The 21039-nt window shown below is 35.4% G+C and overlaps 1 protein-coding gene across 1 annotated transcript in view; it reads left to right on the top strand.

Moving 5' to 3' along the window:
- The first annotated feature begins 1639 nt into the window (after positions 1-1639).
- Positions 1640-21039, top strand: part of megf6b (multiple EGF-like-domains 6b) — a 171537-nt gene continuing 152137 nt past the window's right edge. Inside the window, exons 1-3 of the mRNA XM_056468150.1 lie at positions 1640-1971; positions 6553-6687; positions 14180-14289. Of these exons, the coding sequence (XP_056324125.1) occupies positions 1880-1971; positions 6553-6687; positions 14180-14289 (337 nt within the window). The 5' untranslated portion in view covers positions 1640-1879. The remainder of the gene's footprint in view (positions 1972-6552; positions 6688-14179; positions 14290-21039) is intronic.

Below are 21039 nucleotides of genomic sequence, written 5' to 3'. Positions count from 1 at the left end.
GAAATTCTAAATATTTGTGAAATTCTAAAATAGAACGTTCCCTCAATGACCAAAGGACATTCCGAGAACAATCAAAAGTAGCATTCCTGTTGTTTGCTAACTTCTAAAAGAGAACGTTCTCTCAACAATGAAAGAACATTTAGAGAACATTCCCTTAACAGGCAAAGAACATTCGAAAGTAACAATCCCATAATGTTTTTATTAAATTCTAAAACAGAACCTTTACTCATTGATCTCAGAACTTTCAGAGAACAATCAAAAGTAACAGACTCATAGTATTTGCTCAATTCTAAAATAGAATGTTCCCTCAATGATCAAAGAACATTCTGAAAACATTTAAAAGTGGCATTCCTGTAGATTGCTAAATTCTAATACACTGTAGAATGTTCCCTCAACAATGAATTTTTTTAGAGAACGTTCGAAAATAAATCTAAATATTTGTGAAATTAAAAAAAAAAGTTCCCTCAATGATCAAAGGACATTCCGAGATAATTTTAAAGTAGCATTCCCGTTGTTTGCTAACTTCTTAAATAGAACGTTCCCTCAACAAAGAAAGAACATTTAGAGAACATTCCCTCAACAGGCAAAGAACAATCAAATGTAACAATCTCATGTTTTTATTAAACTCTAAAACAGAACGTTCCCTCATTGATCTCAGAACTTTCAGAGAACATTTAAAAGTAACAATCCCATAATGTTTTTTAAATTCAAAAACAGAATGTTCCTTCATTGATTTCAGAATGTTCTGAGATCATTCATAAGTAACAGACTTGTAATACTTGTTAAATTCTAAAAAATAGAATGTTCCCACAATGATTTAAGAACATTCTGAGAACATTCAAAAGTGGCCTTCCAGTAGATTGCTAAATTCTAATATACTGTAAAATGTTCCCTAAACGATGATTTTTTAAAGAGAATGTTCGAAAATAAATTCAAAATATTTGTGAAATTCAAAAATAGAAAGCTTCCTCAATGATCAAAAGACATTCTGAGAACATTTTGAAGTAGCATTCCCGTTGTTTGCTAACTTTTGAAATGGAACGTTCCCTCAACGATCAAAGAACATTCAAATGTAACAATCCCATATTGTTTTTATTAAACTCTTAAACAGAGCACTCAGAGAACATTCAAAAGTAACAGACTCATAATATTTGTTAAATTCTAAAAATAGAACGTTCCCTCAATGATTAAAGAACATTCTGAGAACATTCAAAATTGGCACTGACATTCCAGTAGTTTGCTAATTTCTAATATAGAATGTTTCCTCAACAATCAAAACAAGAGAACGTTCGAAAGTAAATTCTAAATATGTGTTAAATTCTAAAATAGAACATTCTCTTAACCATAAAAGAATGTTCGGAAAGCCATCAAACGCAACAGTCTCATAATGTTTCTTAAACTCTAAAATAGAACGAATTCCATCAACAATAAAAGAACAACCAGAATACATTTGGCAGCTCGGTTACTGGAACATGAAGGTACATGGCTGTTCCTGAATGGAATGAACACGACATAAAATGCTTTCGTTACAAAATAATATTGGTTTGACTGAAATCAGAGTGTTTTCTTAAATGAGGCACTCTGAAGTGACGCGGTAAATCAAGCGGAAATAACGAGCTTTTCTCTCAGCTGTAAGTCATCCTGAAGGAAACCATAGAGAGCAGCTTCAGGTTGTCTCGAGTGTGTCTCATTCCTGTGAAAGGACATTCCCTCTTTAGTGTCCTGAGGGCTGGAGGATCTCAGTCTGCTCCTGTCATCTGCTTGCAAATCCAAGTCTGCATCCAGATACTATTAGGCTCTTCTCACGCGCGCCAGCATGGGCTCACAGTAGTGTGTTAGAAACTTATTTACGTGTTATTTCACTCCTTCAGTACAGACGATGAAGAACGTGGATATATTACTTTCTTTAGTCATTCTAGTTGATGGAATTAATGCAGCATCGCGTCTCGGAAAAGACCTGAAGCCGCACATGTGAGTAACTGTTTTTATTCTGTTCACTTTGAACACATAACCGTGTAAATGAATGCTTTCATTTACTGAGCTCATGTTAATGTTTTTGAAATTATGTTAATCTCATTAAAATACAAAACTTGCTTTTACCGGTCTATTAATTGGCTCATAGATAGTGTACGATTAAAAGGGAACGTTCTCAAAACATTCTGACTATGTTCTCTCAATGTTAACGGTAAACTATCTTCCAGTAGATTTGGTAGAAACATTCACGAAACTAAAAACCTTATTATTAATATATTAATGTCCTATAGGAATTTTTTAAACGTTTATTAATTATTAAAGTTATGAACAATTATGTTTTTCAGTGTGCATTAACAGCTCGTTTGTTCTGAGTTGTCTGCTCTTTAAAGGGACAGTTCACCCAAAAAATTAAAATAGTCACCATTAACTCGTTCTCCACTTGTTCAAAACGGGTTTGAGTGTCTTTTATTGAACACAAAGGAAGATATACTGAAGGTGATGAAAAAAAAACAGCCATTTTCTTCTAGTTGTACCTGCTATTTGAATGACACTGGCTGTTTTTTTAAGTTCCAACATTCTTCAAAATATCTTCTTATGTGGTCTTCTTTTCATTTAAGTTTATAACCCCTTGAGTGTGAGTAAATGATGAGAAAATTTTAACTTTAGGTGAGTTGTACCATTAACTATCTTTAGTGCATATCTTTTAGCGAACCTTTCTTTCTTCCTTCCTTCCTTCCTTCCTTCCTTTCTTCCTTTCTTTCTTTCTTTCTTTCTTTCTTTCTTTCTTTCTTTACCATTAATACAGCATACTTACTATCCAGCTAACAGCAGGGTGCGAATTATACATTGACCATCAGGGCGAAGGGGGGTCAGTCTCCTCTGATTAGCTATTTCAGACCTTACTGTAGGTCAAACGATACAAATTATGTGTCTAATCTGACTTTACTTTCAGGCTGTATGCAGATACAAACACCTATTTTATGAGAAAACAGCCTTGTGAAGACTTATGATGTCTATCAGTGCTGTAGATCTGCAGTTTCAAACCGTTAGATGATTTCTTTTCTTGCATAGACTGATTGGCGCGATCATGCATTCACAATGGTATGAACCATTATAGGGGTGGTCAGATGTATATTTATATTATTTTAATTATCAACATTATTATTTAAAATACAGATCAGAGTAAACTATTTCTCAGTATTAAAGGGCTGACCCCCCCATACATCTTGTTTTCATGTCCTTCAGGGGGGATCAAACGTTAATTGATATAATTATATCCCCATATAATTCGCAGTCTTAGCCTAAAGTGACAGTTCACTTATAAAAGGCAAATTTCCTCTTGATTTCCTCAAACTCAAGTGGTTCTAAACGTTTATGAATTTCTTTCACCTGTTTAATACAAAACAAGATATTCTGAAGAATGTTGGGGGGAAAACAATCATTGACATCCATAGTGTAGAAACAAATAATACTATGGAAGTCAATGCCCTTTTTTTCAACATACTCCAGCATATCTTCCTTTGTGTTTAACAGAAGAAAGAAGTTCATAAGGTTTTGGAACAAGTGGAGGATCAGTAAATGATGACAATTTTCATTTTTATGTGAACTGTCCCTTTAATGTCAGCAAAGCATTCTTAAATTGTTTCCTCCTGTACATTCAGCATAACGGATTTTAAAAGTGTTCATTATGCCAAAAACGTAGGCATTTTAGTAAGTATATGAACAGCTTTTAGTGCAGTTTAATATGTTTCTTACATTAAATTGATTGCATGCTTTAATAAAACTGATTAACAGAAATAGCACAGCTTCACTTCCCTGTAATGTAATCCACTGCCCATAATCTCAGACCTGAGTACAATCGCCTGGAGCTTCACTGATGAAACATTTTTGCAGAGTGACTAATATATCAGTCTGGAAGCGTAACCTGTGTAAATCAAGTGTGTGTCTTGTCATCTGTTAGAGCATGAGATGATTAAAATGATTTATTGGCATTAACAATCACTATTGCTCAATTTGACATAGAGCGACTGAGTAACTGACAGTCTTACAACGTGTACTCCTGTCATTGCAGTTTTATTAAAACTGCATAAATTCCAGCTGACTGATGTGTGCGTACGTACTTGTTTATTTAATTGATGAGTCCACAAACTTGTATCAATCGTTGACCTAGGAATTACAATATCAAGGTGTTTTATAAGGACATGCATTGTGTCCTTATAATTTAAAACTGTTTATATTATGATTGTGTTTTTTTCACATTAAAATTTGCCACAGGTTTCACGTGGTTGGGTTTAGGAGCCGGGTAAGGCCATATAATAAGCATTTTTACACTATAAAATACATTTTGCCTATGGAGAGTCTTCAAAAATCACAAAAAAACAACAACCTGCATGTATGTGTATGGGTTTTGGTGGTTTATGAGGACACAAATTTGCAAAATGACTTGGTTATGACTTAAGCATTACAATATTGAGGGGGTTTATGAGGACATGCCTTGTGCCACAGGTTTCATGTGGTTTGGTTTAGGGGTCAGGTAAGGCCATATAACAAGCATTTTGTACAGTATGAAATACGTTATGCCTATGGAGAGTCCTCTTAAAACACAATAATGTGTGTACAGGTTTTGGTGGTTTATGAGGACACAAATTTGTATAATGACATGGGTACGACTTAGGAATTACAACACTGCGGTGATTTATGTGCACATGCCTTGTGTCCCAGTAATTTAAAACTGTTTAAAATTATTAATAACAGCTTTTTCACATTTAAAATTTGACACGGGTTTCACGTGGTTGGGTTTAGGAGTTGGGTAAGGCCATATAATAAGCATTCTTTACAGTATAAAATACATTATGTCGATGGAGAGTCCTCATAAAACACAAAAAACCAACCTGCATGTATGTGTGTATGGGTTTTGGTGGTTTATGAGGACACAAATTTGTAATATGATATGGGTATGACTTAAGCTTTACAAAATTGAGGGGATTTTTGAGGACATGCCTTGTGTCCTTGTAATTTAAAATTATTAATGTGTTTTTTCACAAAGTTTTGCCACAGGTTTCATGTGGTTTGGTTTAGGGGTCAGGTAAGGTCATATAACAAGCATTTTGTACAGTATGAAATACATTATGCCTATGGAGAGTCCTCTTAAAACACAATAATGTGTGTACAGGTTTTGGTGGTTTATGAGGACACAAATTTGTATAATGACGTGGGTATGACTTAGGAATTACAACACTGGGGTGATTTATGTGCACATGCCTTGTGTCCCTGTAATTTAAAACTGTTTAAAATTATTATTAACAGCTTTTTCACATTTAAAATTTGACACAGGTTTCACGTGGTTGGGTTTAGGAGTTGGGTAAGGCCGTATAATAAGCATTCTTTGCAGTATGAAATACATTTGGCCTATGGAGAGTCCTCATAAAACACAAAAACTAACCTGCATGTATGTGTGTTTGGGTTTTGGAGGTTTAAGAGGACACAAATTTGTAATATGATATGGGTATGACTTAAGCTTTACAATATTGAGGTGGTTTATGAGGACATGCCTTGTGTCCTTGTAATTTAAAATTATTCATGTGTTTTTTCACATAAAGGTTTGCCACAGGTTTCACGTGGTTTAGTTTAGGGGTCAGGTAAGGCCAAATAACAAGCATTTTGTACAGTATGAAATACATTATGCCTATGGAGAGTCCTCTTAAAACACAATAATGTGTGTACAGGTGTTGGTGGTTTATGAGGACACAAATTTGTATAATGACATGGGTACGACTTAAGAATTACAACACTGGGGTGGTTTTTGTGCACATGCCTTCTGTCCCAGTAATTTAAAACTGTTTAAAATTATTATTAACAGCTTTTTCACATTTAAAATTTGACACGGGTTTCACGTGGTTGGGTTTAGGAGTTGGGTAAGGCCATATAATAAGCATTCTTTACAGTATAAAATACATTTGGCCTATGGAGAGTCCTCATAAAACACAAAAACCAACCTGCATGTATGTGTGTATGGGTTTTGGTGGCTTATGAGGACACAAATTTGTAAAATGACATGGGTGTGACATAGGAATAACAATATTGAGGTGTTTTATGAAGACATGCCGTGTGTCCTTGTAATGTAATACAGTTTTTTTCAGATTCAAAATTTGCCACAGGTTTCATGTGGTTGGGTTTAGGGGTAAGGAAGGCCATATAATAAGCGTTCTTTACAGTATAAAATACATTACACTTATGTAGAGTCCTCGTGACACAAAAATTAACCTGTCTGTATGTTAGTTTTGGTTTATGTGGTTTATGAGGACACAAATTTGTATAATGACATGGATATGACCTAGAAATCACAATATCGAGGTGTTTTATGAGGACACGCTGTGTGTCCTTGTAATTTAAAATTGTTTAAATCATTATTAACAGGATATTTTCAGTGAAGTTTTCAGTGAGGGTTGGGTTAAGGAGTAGGGGTAGGGTAAGGCCATAGAATAAGCATTTTTTTTTCTGTATGAAATACATTGCACCAATTACCAGTTCTCATAAACCACCAAAACCATTATGTGTGTGTATTTGTTTTATCTGCAGGCCGAATGTGTGTGCAGAGAAGGAGGTGAAGCTGGTGGCTCAGATGCAGCCGTGTGTTCAAGCCTTTACACGAATGGTTAAAGCCTGGAAACAAGGCTGTCAGGGTCAATCCTGGTGTGTGGGATACGAAAGGAGGTGAGTCTGAAATTCACACATTTGCAAACATCTTCCTGTATGGGATAAAGTACATCCAATCGATTGTTATAGCAGAAGTATTGGCAGTCAATATGAAAATAAAGTAAGAATAAGACACATTATTCTGAGCACTAATAGTTTATTAACTCTTTAAAGGGCACCTATGGTGAAAAATCTACTTTTCAAGCTGTTAGGACAGGCATATGTGCAGGTATAGTGTATAGACCATCATATTGTTGTGATATAAACACACCCAGTCCTTTTTTTTCAATTGAACAACATAAAAACGGTGGACCAATTGAAACGGTTTTCAGATCGACCATAACTTAAGGTAGGAGTGCGGTCCCCCCGCCTACCGAATTGATTGACAGCTGCACGTATTAACATGTCCCGGTAGTCACGTGTATAATCCTATTAACAAGACCAGATGAGCGCAAAGCAACCGGGAATAAAAGTTCTGTTCAGTTCGCTAGGATCATCAATCATCATCAAATGTGATCAAGAGTGAGTTTCACATGTTTAAAATGTTTTTAAAACAGTGGATGTGTGTAATGAAGTACAGCTATTTACTTCAGCTTTACTTCATCACCACAGTCGCGTGTCAGTACAATTATAAAAGAAGACGCTTCAATCCCGGTTTGTGGACGTTAATCTTGTAAAAGGTATGATAAAAAAATCTGATGGGTGTTTTGAGCTGAAACTTTACAGACACATTCTGGAGACGTAAAAGACTTATAGTAAATCTGAAAAAAGGGTTAACCTATGTGCCCTTTAACACAAAGCTGACAAAAGTGAAAAAGTCTAAATGGAGCATACGCTAAGCTATAGATTGCTATTCAGTCATACGGTGGCGACAAACATTCCAAAAATTAGCGTGACAGAACAGCATATAAATATGGATGTGAATGTACTTACTGACTGTAAAGATGATTTGAAGTACCTGGAGGAGCCTGTGTTATTAATTTCAGCAGTCAACCCCAAAAAATCCCAAATGCAAAATATTTTTGTATATAGTTTTGAATCTGCTTAATTTATGTACAGATTGCCTACAAAATTATATGTAATAACTAGGCCCACACGGAATCTGCACGCACAGAATTCCGCAGATTTTCTGCAAAATTCCACAGATTTTTAGCCAATCATTATTTCTGTTTATTTACTTGAGTAAATGCGTGTAAATCTAAATTTATACAGTTTTTAAATTAATTACAGTAATATTATTGACTAATATGAAAATGTTCATCTGATTTATGTACAATACAGTTTGTACAGTAATATTTTCTGTCTTTTAGAAGAGATATTATATGAGAGACTTGCTTTGTTTACCAAATAAAGTGAATCTAATTGGATTTGCATTTTAAACATTAAATAAAAGTTAAAAAGATATTATTTTTTATTTCACATATTAAGGTTTTAGTTATGATACTCCCAAAATAATTTCGCAGAAATCCACAGATTTTTAGCAAAATTCTCCGCAGAAATTGCAAAAAATGTCTGCAGATTCCGTCTGGCCCTAGTAATAACTTACTTTTTCAGTGGAAAAGTAATGTAAAGTTTTAAATAATAAACCAACGCTATCTCACCCTAATTTGTAACTTTTTGATTCAATGGCTAATTCCTACGAATTTGCATGATTTCATTCATACAGTTTAGTACAATTTGCTCATCCCTCAATGACGGTTGGGTTTAGGGGTGAGGTTTGGTGCAACACATGGACCCTCCTCTTCTTCACAGTGGTTTGGCCCACTGCCTGCTTTCTCAGTTCATCTCACCTACTCTACACATACGAGTCCGATGTGTAGCTGCGGCTCAGTTAATGTAAACTCCAGTAAGTAGGGTATTTTATTCTCTGTAAATAAAGCGATTCTCTTTAATGTAGTTGATGCAGATTCACTCATAAATTAATTGCGGCAAAAATGCTGAAAACTGAAGTAATTTTCCATAAATATGCTATATTAGCAATTAAAATATTTTCTAGCTTTATCTAGTTAACATAAGCTTGTTTACAATAGCTTGCTGCATAGTGCACTGCAACTAACACGCCGACCGAAGCTGTTTACCATGCATTGTTTCATTTGGGATGACTTGGGATAATGTTAACTTAACATTAATGGCCCCAATTAGCATATCGTTTAGCTGTGCATTTACTAAATGATCACTGTGCTTCGTCCAAACTGACCCCACTGTATTTTTTGTATAATCAATTTCTATTCTGTTCTTAAGTGTCTTAATTTATGTGGACACTTCTGGGCATATGAAAGTACATTTTTATATGTATAAAAAATGAAAATTTTCATATTTATTGTCCCTCTGACTGTTAAACGAAATTACGCCCATAGTCCCACACCTCTTTTAAAAGGTCCCATGAAATTAAAAGTAAGATTTTTAGATGTTATTAATAGTATTGTTCATTTTTAGGATATCTACAGTGGTGAAAAGAGTAGTGAAAAATCATACTCAAGTAAAAGTACCATTACTTGCCTTAAAATGTAGTGCAAGTAGAGTAAAAGTATCTGTTGTAAATATTACTTAAAGTATGAGTAAAAAGTAGCCCTTTCCAAAGTACTCAAGAGTAGTGAGCAGTGAGTATTAGGCTGTGAAAAGCTGATGCATTTACATGTAATTTGTGGATGTGTGTAAACGTAACATTCTGTAGTGCATTAAGTTATTGCCCAGCAGGCACACAACGTCATAAGACGTTAATATTAGGTTAGATTTAGGTTGTGATGTCAGGTGACCAAAATATAACATCTAGCCAGCGTCTAATGACAATGTTATTTTGTCAAATGATGTCAATGTCAAATGATGTTGATATTTATTTGATTTTAGGTTGTTAGAAAGTGACCAAAATCTAATATCATGCCAACATCCTAAACCAATGTCATATTGACGTCAAATACTGACATTTATTCGTCAGGTATGGCAACCAAAATCCAACATGTGATTGACGTAACATGCACTCAACATCAAGCTGTAACATCATTAGACATTGATATTTGGTTGATTTTAGGTTAAATGTTAAACATTGATGTCGGCCTGACGTTGAGTTCAACCCGATTTTCATTTCCAAACAAAATGCAACATCCCCATGACGTTGGGGTACAATGTCAAACTGATGTCATGTTGACATCTTGTGCCTGCTGGGTGTTTAAGGCCATTTCGGTGATCATACAGTAAACATCCGTCATCATCTCATCAGTGAGCTGCATCTAAACAGTTTCTGGTATGCGTGTAGATTTTGAACATTTTCTTGGACAGTTTTTATGGTTTCAAACAGTTGGTCTGGGGGTAGTTCATTATGATGCGATTTACCGTCTATGTGTGATTTGATTGGACAGGAATCACAGAACTGATTATTCTAGACAAGAGAAAATAAAGTAGCGACTGCATGCTGAAGGAAAGTAGTAAAAGTACCATTACTGCACTAAAAATGTACTCAAGGGAAAGTAAAAGTACACATTTTAAAAACTACTCAGTAAATTTCTGAGAAAAACTACTCAATTACAGTAGTTTGAGTATTTGTAATTTGTTACTTTACACTGCTGGATATCTATAAGCAAGTGCGCACCAAAACAGTGACGAAATTCACCTTTAGGAGATAGAACACTGATATAAACACATAAAGCTTGCAGTTTGTCACTTCCGCCTAAATGGATCAACGCTTTTACACTTTTATCAAATCTTCTGACCAATCCAATGGTCTCTAGCATCTAACACGCCCCGCCCCCTTCCATTTGCTTTTCATTTGATGCTTTTCATTCAACCTCTCTCACTGATAAAACAAAATGCTACACCATGTCCCACCCTCTTCTTCATGTTTCAGATCGCGTCAAACATCAAATAAAAATCTCACAAAAATGTCAAAGCACTTCACGGGACCTTTAAAAATCGTACATTTTTGTAGGACTTAAATGAATTTACCAACCCAGGCTCATTCTGAATACGTAGTCCCGTAGACGTTTCTGGAGACTGCGAATTATGTAGCCGGAGGTACGTACTGTATGGCTGCATTTAATTTTTTAAGCGAATGCTACGGTGCGGTATCACGCCGTTCCTTTTTGCGCTTACCGGCTGACCGCTTACCTCCGTGTGGAGGGCTAGCCGATTGGCCGGTCGCCCAGTTAATCATTCAGTCTGTCAGACAGACAGACGGTCATTCGACAGCGGCCTCCGGTGGGTTTACGCAAGAACAGTGTGGGCACGAACGGCACTCGGTGAGAGACGTACGAGATGCAAAAAAGCGCACACAGTAGCCTCTCGCGGATTCGTGAAACAAAAACTGCAAAAATAAGTACCTGATGTATTTCGTGGTCTCCAGAATCATCCAAGGGACTACGTTATCAGAAAGCCTGGGTTGGAATTTCCTCAAACCTAACCCCATGCTTTGCACTTTTTATGTGTCTTGGTGGTTCAAAATCCCTTTTTTATGTTATTGGTGTACAGAATCTGCTTCCTAAATGTGAGCCGTTTCACAGTATTCACTTCAGAAACATCTGAGAAAAAGCCTTGTTTTTTTTCTCATGCGTGATTTTTGTTCTGTAATCAGACTCTTTTAAGCGTAAGGTGTAGTTACACTCCTGACGAAAGCAGCAATTTGAAAGGCATCCAGAGGGTCTCGCATACTTTCAGTATATAGGGGTAAACGCCCTGAAATCAGGCTTTGACGCACCGGATCGTTTTCCTCCGTATACTTAGCAAGTAAAAGACCCGGGCCCTGCAATTAAGTGCTATAAACAAAGAGCGCAGGGTTACGACTCCGGAGCCGAAAAACAGGACCGTAAACTACAGGGATCCAGAAACTCACATTTGCATCATGAAAGGCTGGATGAGAGAGAAGCGCTGCTGATTACAGTGCTCTTGTGTTTGTGTTTTCACACACTGAAGCTCATGCACGAGTGTTATAGTCATGAGCTGATCTCTCTCATGTTCTGACTAAACACAAAAACACACCGAAAGGCCTTTGTTAACTCATAGAGAACAGTGATCAATGCTAAGAGCGACTGATGACAGACTCACTGTACATGTTTACTTATGAAGAATGCTAAAGCTTTTAATGTTTATCTGTGCACTCCTTTGCTGCTTGTTCAAACTACTTATATAAAACGAGCTGAAACAACACAATTCTTAAGCTTTTTTTGATGGACAACGTGATTGTTTTATGTTACTTCCTGAGGTGGCACAGTGGCTTAGTGGTTAGCACTGTTGCCTTACAGCAAGAAGGTTGCTGCTTCGAGTCCCGGCTGGGCCGGTTGCCATTTTTGTGTGGAGTTTGCATGTTCTCCCCGTGTTGGCGTGGGTTTCCTCTGGGTTTTCCAATTTCCCCCACAGTTCAAACACATGCGCTATGGGTAAATAGGTTGAACTAAATTGGCCGTAGTGTATGAGTGTGTGTGTAAATGCGAGAGTGTATAGGTGTTTCCCAGTACTAGGTTGCTGTGAGAAGGACATCCGCTGTGTAAAGCATATTCTGGAATAGTTGGCGGTTCATTCCGCTGTGGCGACACCTGATAAATAACAGACTAAGCTTAAGGAAAATGAATGAATGCATGAAGTTAATTCCTTCATGTTGTCCTAACACAAATTTCTTTCTTTCTTTCTTTCTTTCTTTCTTTCTTTCTTTCTTTCTTTCTTTCTTTCTTTCTTCTTTTCTTTCTTTCTTTTTTCTTTCTTTCTTCTTTTCTCTTTCTTTCTTTCTTTTTTCTTTCTTTCTTTCTTTCTTTCTTTCTTTTTTCTTTCTTTCTTTCTTTCTTTCTTTCTTTCTTTCTTTCTTTCTTTCTTTCTTTCTTTTTTCTTTCTTTCTTTCTTTCTTTCTTTCTTTCTTTTTTCTTTCTTTCTTTTTTTCTTTCTTTCTTTCTTTCTTTTTTTCTTTCTTTCTTTCTTTCTTTCTTTCTTTCTTTCTTTCTTTCTTTCTTTCTTTTTTTCTTTCTTTCTTTCTTTTTTCTTTCTTTCTTTCTTCTTTTCTTTCTTTCTTTCTTTCTTTCTTTCTTTCTTTCTTTCTTTCTTTCTTTCTTTCTTTTTTTCTTTCTTTCTTTCTTTCTTTCTTTCTTTCTTTCTTTCTTTCTTCTTTTCTTTCCTTCTTTTTTTCTTTCTTTCTTTTTTTCTTTCTTTCTTTCTTTCTTTCTTTTTTTCTTTTTTAAGTGGTAAACTGATTTCTTTGATAGTGCTTATATTATTAAACTAATTCTTTTGTGGTGTTTAATTTATTTTTGTGTACAAATTGTGTGATTATGTGATGTAAATGAGAAATGATTATTATAGTTATTATAGATTATTTTAGTCTATGAACTCCTGAAAATTAAAGGCTTTCATTTAAAAAACATGCATAGATTTAAATGATTTCTTTCTTTCTTTCTTTTTGTTATATTCTTTCTTTTTAAAGTGGCAAACTGGTTTATTTTATAGAGCTTTTATTATTCAACTAATTCTTTTGTGATGTTTAATTGACTTTTTTTGTGCAAGTTAAGAGCAATTGCTACTCTAGTTTTTATTTTCCAGTTATAGATTGTGTGTTGTAATTACGGATTATTTATTAATAATTATTTTATTGTTATTTTATTTGTTATTTTGGTATCATTGAGGGGCCACACGGTGGCTCAGTGGTTAGTACTGTCACCTCACAGCAAGAAGGTTACTGGTTCGAGTCCCAGCTGGGCCAGTTGGCATTTCTCTGTGGTGTTTGCATGTTCTCCCCATGTTGGCATGGGTTTCCTTCAGGTGCACTGGTTTCCCCCACAGTCCAAGCACATGCGTTATAGGAAAATTGAATAAAACTAAATTGGCCGTAGTGTATGTGTGTGAGTGTGGATGTTTCCCAGTACTGGGTTGCAGCTGGAAGGGCATCCCCTGTGTAAAACATATGCTGGATAAGTTGGCGGTTCATTCCGCTGTGGCAACCCTTGATGAACAAGGAGACTAAGCCGAAGGAAAATCAATGAATGAGAAATAATTATTAATATTCTAGATGATGTTCTACTATTATTCTGTAAACTACTGATACTATTTATCCCAAATTCTAAAATAAAAATGTTGTTATTTAGAGTCTTTTTTTTGTATAAAATAGCAAAAAAAATCAATAATTTAGTTATTCAAAACTTGGTGGTATAACCCTGATTTTTAATCTCAACACACTATTTGTGTAACTGTTTGTTATTCTGACCTTTTTTGTTATTTTCAGAAAAAAGCTCTAAATTACAATATTTTTATTTGAATTAGGAGGAAATATGAGACCTTTATAAAATAAATCAAATATTAACATTTTACTCAATCATCTAAAATCCAGTAAATCCCCTTTAGTGGTCTCTAACACATAAACAACAATGGTTTTAGGTTATTTTTAGAAAACTATAATAACCCTAATTTACATTGAATGTTGACCTTTTGACCTTTTGTAAGTTTTATGGCATTCATTGTTCTACAGATTCTGTCTGTGAGTGTGCTGGACAATAAAAATAGAAAGGTACTGAAGTTGTCTGCCTTTTCTCTCTCTCCACAGAACAGCTTATTATACTGCATACAGACAAGTGTATCGACAGGAACATCAGACGGTTTATAAGTGTTGTCCAGGATGGTCACAGCTCAACGGAGAGGCCGGATGCCTATACCGTATGTCTCCTTTTACACGTTATACACTTTTAACTATACCCTTAATGCATTGTATTATATAATGTTTAATATACAAACCACAGTCACTCCAGGAGGTATCAGTAGCAAAATATAGTCTTCCTGGAGCAAATATGTCACAATATCGCCAATTTAAAGGGTACATATTATGCAAAAATCACAGTTTAAACACAATTGTGTGGCAATAGTGTGTGAATATAACCAGCTTCTATTGGTAAGAATGTATAAATTTGCAGAAATGCTTTGATTGTCATTCTCCATTTGTAAGTGTCGTCAGAGGGGTAAAGCTCCGCCCACTAGTGACCATCTCTCCCTCATTAGCATAGGGCGTTAATCTTGCTTCTGAAACTGCCACTATAGGCATATTGGCATTTGTAGCACACATAGGCATTTGTAGCTCCGCCCTCTTTTGAAAAGAGCACAATCTCATTTGAATTTAAAGCGACAGTCCAATCAATTTCCGATAAACACAATCAAGTTTTGCCTTTTGTCGTACATTGTCCTGATTATATGGCCAATTTAATCTTGACAATGTCAAAAGTTCATAATCATAATGATTGTAAGATCTTTTTTTGCACTTTTAATCCTAGTAAATCCTGATTATGCGGCTTTAGAGGTGTTTAGAGATACAGATGGAGTCGGTCATAGTGACTTAAAGTTTTAATTCCAGAGTAATTTATTTCATTGGAGTGTAAACATGTCCAGATTATACATTAGAATGTGCTTGAACTGTCATGAATGTTCATGTGTCTAAATTTGTAGTTGTTGAACCATAAGGAACTAGTCACTCATTACAGTTTTGGCTTTAATAACTAAGAAAAGCACAGTGGAAATAGGGAATGAGTGTCATGATTGGCTGTAATCCTCTTGGCTCTGAGTTTTGCATGGATTTGAATGGAGTCAGTGTGTTATGATGACCAGGGTAAAAGTCAGGTCAGTGTAATTAAATTTTTTATTTTTTTTTTAAAACTTATTCTTTCATTTAGCAGGGATGCATTCATTTAATCAAAATCACTTGCAATTAATTTAAATCGCTTCATTAAGCTTTAGTTTTAAACAAATGAAGTTCCTTTCTATGCATCAGAGAATCCCAAGAAAATAAAAACTAAATACATTCAAATGAGATTTCTGAAGAATCATGTGTGCGTAATGATGTTTTGAATAAATTGCATAAAGTTGCGTCACAAGAATAAATTATATTTCAAAACATATTTCAATTGAAAAGAGCTCTTCTAAATTGTAAGAATAGCAGAAGCGTGAACAGATCTGATTACATTTTTTTTCAGTGGATTAACTTGAATGGAAGGGCAGCACGGTGGCTCAGTGGTTAGCACTGTCACCTCACAGCAAGTAGGTCGCTGGTTTGAGTCCCGGCTGGGCCATTTGGCATTTCTGTGTGGAGTTTGCATGTTCTCCTTGTGTTGGCGTAGGTTTCCCCCGGGTGCTCTGGTTTCCCTTACAGTCCAAACACATGCGCTATAGGTGAATTGGATTAATTAAATTGGCCGTAGTGTATGAGTGTGTATGAGTTTGAATGTGAGTGTGTATGGGTGCTTCCCACTAATGGGTTGTGGCTGGAAGGGCATCTGCTGGGTAAAACGTATGCCGGAATAGTTGGCGGTTCATTCTGCTGTGGAGACCCCTGATAAATAAGGGAGAAAGCTGAAGGAAAATGAATGAATGAATGAACTTGCATGGATTAATTGCGCAAGAATACACTGTTAACAATTTCCTGTAGAAACTACAGTAACTTACTGTAAATCATTTACAGCAAGAATACTGTATTTAAATTTACAGCACGAGTTATCTTGCTGTATTATGTATTTTGTATATCTTTACTGTAAAATATACAGTAATTTTCACAATGCAACTTTTAGAATACAGTAACACTGCATAACTGTTGTACAGTAAATTACAGTTTATATTACAGTTAAACACTGTATAATTTACAAAAATTCTTAAAGAATAACAATGTGTGCTAGGAAAACAAACATTGTGAATTTTATTTTCTCACGGACTTTAAATGTGTGTAGATCATTTGTTTGTTGTTGCCGGAGTAACCAAGGCACAAGCTGACAATGCTCCGCCCTCTTCTGGAAACGGGGGAGGAGAAAAGCAGCTCATTTGCAAAAACAAAACAAAACATTGAATTAGAACAATTTCTGAAGAATCATGCTTGTGTAATGATGCTGAAAATTCAAGTTTGCATCACAAAAATAATTTATACTTATATATTTAAGCTGAAAATAAATAAATGTAATAAATGTAGCCTTGGTCAGCAAAAGACACTTCGTCAGCCTTTCTTTTTTGCATGGTAATAAAAGCTGCTTGATTTCACACTGTAAGACATTTTATTGTATTTTTGCGGTAACGTACTGGCAGCACTGTTGTTACCACAACTGCTCCTTTACTGTAACTTACCTTTAAATGTGTTTTACAGTAGCAGGGCGCTACCGCAATTTCATTCATTCATTCATTCATTTTCTTTTGGGCTTAGTCCCTTTATTAATCTGGGGTCGCCACAGCGGAATGAGCCATCAACTTATCCAGCATATGTTTTACACTTAGCATATGTTTTCACGCCCTTCCAACTGCAACCCATCAATGGGAAACATCCATATACACTCATGAACTACGAACAATTTAGATAGTTCAATTCACCTATAGTGCATGTCTTTGGATTTGTGGGGGAAACCGGAGCACCCGGAGGAAACCCATGCGAACACTGGGAGAACATGCAAACTCCAAACAGAAATACCAACTGACCCATCCGAGATTTAAACCAGCAACCTTCTTGCTTTGTGGCAAGTGTGCTACCCACTGCTCCACCGTGACGCCCACCACAATTTCATTTTACAGTAAAACAGCCTTCTTTATGTTAAAATGCCCTTCACCACATTTTACTTTTACAGTATGACAATTTTTACAGTACTTTTACTGCCATTACATTTTACACTAGCAGAACAAAACCTTTGTAGTATTCACTACTGAATTTAATAAATTGCAAACAAGTGACGAGATCCTGTACAACAGTATTTTTATTATTTATTGTTATTAAATCCATTTTAAACGGTTTATAAAAGTCATTTTCATTCATCGATCTATTTTAAATACATTTTTTGATACAAGATGTTAGGTAATCATTCATTCTCACTACAGTAGCATTACTTGTTTACTTTAAAGGGCACCTATGGTAAAAAATCTACTTTTCAAGCTGTTTGGACAGCTATATGTGCATGTATGGTGTATAGAGCGTCATATTGGGGTGATATAAACACACCCAAGGCTCATTGGGCTCAACACAAGAGCAATATTCTCCTCATTATCGCTCTAATCGGTTAGTTAATATTACTAATTAATACTAATTAATATTAGTTGTATCTTTAGGTAGGTTTGCAAACATGTGTACTTCTCATTGAGTCTACCTTATACTTCAGCCATTTGCATTTCTCGCGATCCCAGAAGCTCCCTGTGATCTTCTACCCTGTGTGTTTCTATCAGGGTACACTCAAGTCGACGGCGGGGTGCCGCGGACCGCTGCAGAAACCTATGTTTAGAATTTAAAAATGCGTGGCGCGACGATTCGGGACACTTCATGTTTCTGCCGCGCCACAGAGAGTATCTGGTGTGCCGTGTCGTGGCTTCGAGCGGCGCATCCAGTGCCTCGTCAAAGTTAATTCAGTGTGCGTGGTTATTAGCTTCTGTGTACAAGCTCAGCACTTGAAACTAGCACACAGTTGGCTGTAAAACTGTACAAAGACACAAATGATTTTGTACTCTCTGCTTGGTCTGTGTCAGAGTCGTACATGTACGACTGAATGCTGAACCTCTCCAGCTCCTTCTCGCAGTCTGCCTGTCAGACTCTGTTGCAAACGCAGAGCGGGTGAGCTCATGGCCCCGCCCCCTTGTTACGTTGGCGGGAAGCCGAAACTAATTTACATGTGAAGCAACACACCCCTAAATCAGTGAACTGTGGACACGCCCCCAACATGACACTTTTTAACACATTATAATAAAACAATCTGAATTGTGTTTTAAACTGAACCTAAACTGGCACACTCAGAAGAACCATAATATTAATATTACATTAGAAAAAAGAGGTAAACTATGTGCCCTTTAAAATACAGTAGAATACTGCATATTCCTAATATACAGTAAGTTACTGTAAACGTTTTAAAATTACTCACTATGCAGTGGATATTACAGTGGTGAACTGTGAAGAATGTGTGTGGTATTTTTCTGGGTGCTTTTGCAGTAAATAGCTGTAAAATTGCGGCACAGTCTAACAGTGGAGGTATCCAGATGTAGCACAAATGTTACCAGACAAATTCCACACCACATTTTAATATTTGGACTCAGTGGTTTGTTCAAGCCATTGTAATAGTTAACAAAGGCCTGATCCGTCTTTGTCGGAACTGTTTGTTTTGTGAAGCGCCGGTCAGTAATTGGATTTCGTCCGTCTGCTTTCTGCTTTCCTCATTTCTATTGTTCTGCATTGAAGAGAAGCTCCTCTAATAGTTTGACTGTAGAGACTCTGGTTTGTCTTTTCTGGGGAGTTAAACTGTGCTAAACGGACCAGAGGACAATCCCTTAATAGGGTTTTAGAGGACAGTTGTAGTCTGCATGCTTTCACGAGTGGAGGATACTAGCTGTGGACACTAGAGAGGGCAGATGGCCGATTTAATTTGACGTAAATTAATAATTAATAGAATGAATATGGGGATGTGAGGGCTTACACACACACACACACACACACACACACACACACACACACACACACACACACACACACACACACGCACAAAAACAGGCACTTTTAGTTTTTATGAATAAATTTGTATTAAAAGGTGTGAATCTTGTTACTAAAAGTTCTTTACATTTAAAAAAATTAACTTAAAGGTGTCTCAAATATTACTACTACTACTACTACTACTACTACTACTACTAATAATAATAATAATAATTAAAAAGCCTCTCCTATTTTCTATAAATTTATTTGTATAAAAAAGTGTGAATTTTGTTACTAAGTTATTTACATTTTTTTATTAACTTACATTTTATTATTTAGCTTAAAGTTGTTTCTTAATAATAATAATAATAATAATAATAATAATAATAACGATGATGACGATGATGATGATGATGATAATAATAATAATATTTAAAAAGCCACTCTTAGTTTGAATATGTTATTATTAAAAAGTGTGAACTAAAACGACTTTACTAAAAAAATTATTTATTTAACTTGAAGGTTTTTCTTAAATATTGTAATATAATAATAATAATAATCATCGTCACTAAGTCAATAAGAGTCGCGGTGGCGCAGTGGGTAGCACAATCGCCTAACAGTAAGAAGGTCGCTGATTCGAGCCTTGGCTGGGTCAGTTGGCATTTCTGTGTGGAGTTTGCATGTTCTCCCCGTGTTGGCGTGGGTTTCTTCCGGGTGCTCCGGTTTCCCCCTACAAGTCCAAAGACATGTGGTACAGGTAAAGTGGGGAAGCTAAATTGTCTGTAGTGTATGTGTGTGAATAAGTTTGTATGGATGTTTCTCAGTGATGGGTTGCTGCTGGAAGGGCATCCGCTGCGTAAAACATGTGCTGGATAAGTTGGCGGTTCATTCCGCTGTGGTGACCCCAGATTAATAAAGGGACTAAGCCGTAAAGAAAAGGAATGAATAATATTATTGTTATTATGGCATCACGGTGGTGCAGTGGGTAGATCAATCACCACACAGCAAGAAGGTCGCTGGTTCGAGCCTTGGCTGGCGTTTTCTGTGTGGAGTTTGCATGTTCTCCACGTGTTGGCGTGGGTTTCCTCTGGGTGCTCCGGTTTCCCCCACAGTCCAAACACATGCGCTATAGGGGAATTGGGTAAACTAAATTGTCTGTAGTGTATGAGTGTGAATGAGTGTGTATGGATGTTTCCCAGTGATGGGTTGCAGCTGGAAAGGCATCCGCTGCATTAAACATATGCTGGATAAGTTGGTGGTTCATTCCGCAGTGGCAACCCCAGATTAAAAAAGGGACTAAACTAAGCCGGACAGAAAATGAATGAATTATTATTATTATTATTATTATTATTATTATTATTATTATTATTATTATTATTATTATTATTATTATTATTATTATATATTTTTAAATATATTTTATATTATATAAAATAATTTTTATATTTATAATTAATATATATTTATATTTAATGTTTATTTGTCAATCTTTAAATTACTTTTGTATTGTAGTAGCAGTTAGTTTATTAAAATATCATAATATTTATATTGTTATATTAAAATGACTTTTAAAATATTGTAATATTTGATAAAAATAATATTTGAATGTTTATTTAATTATTAAAATTTGTTCATGAATGCAAATTATTAAAATAACTGAATGAATGAAATGACAATATTGCACAATATTTTGATAATATTGACGATATTATTAATATGATTAATATTATTTTCGATAATAATAACAATATTATATTACAGTATTTCTATAAATCAATTGTGCGTTTTTAATTTGAGATCTTTTTTAATCATATTTTGTCATAATTTCAATATTTTAGGAGATCTTGAAAAGAATTAATGGTGTAATGAGTATATAATGCTGCTGTTTCCCAAATCTTTGGTTGTAAGACTGCCGATCTGACGCTGGATAAAAATCAGCAAAAACAAACCTACATGTCTCGAAAATCAAACAGTGAAATGTATTGATCTAGTCACGAACTGCA

The sequence above is a fragment of the Danio aesculapii genome, chromosome 11, assembly GCF_903798145.1.
Source record: "Danio aesculapii chromosome 11, fDanAes4.1, whole genome shotgun sequence".
In the NCBI taxonomy this organism is placed as follows: Eukaryota; Metazoa; Chordata; class Actinopteri; order Cypriniformes; family Danionidae; genus Danio; species Danio aesculapii.
The sequence above is the reverse complement of the archived record's forward strand: the minus strand, read 5'-3'. Positions and strand labels throughout refer to the sequence as shown.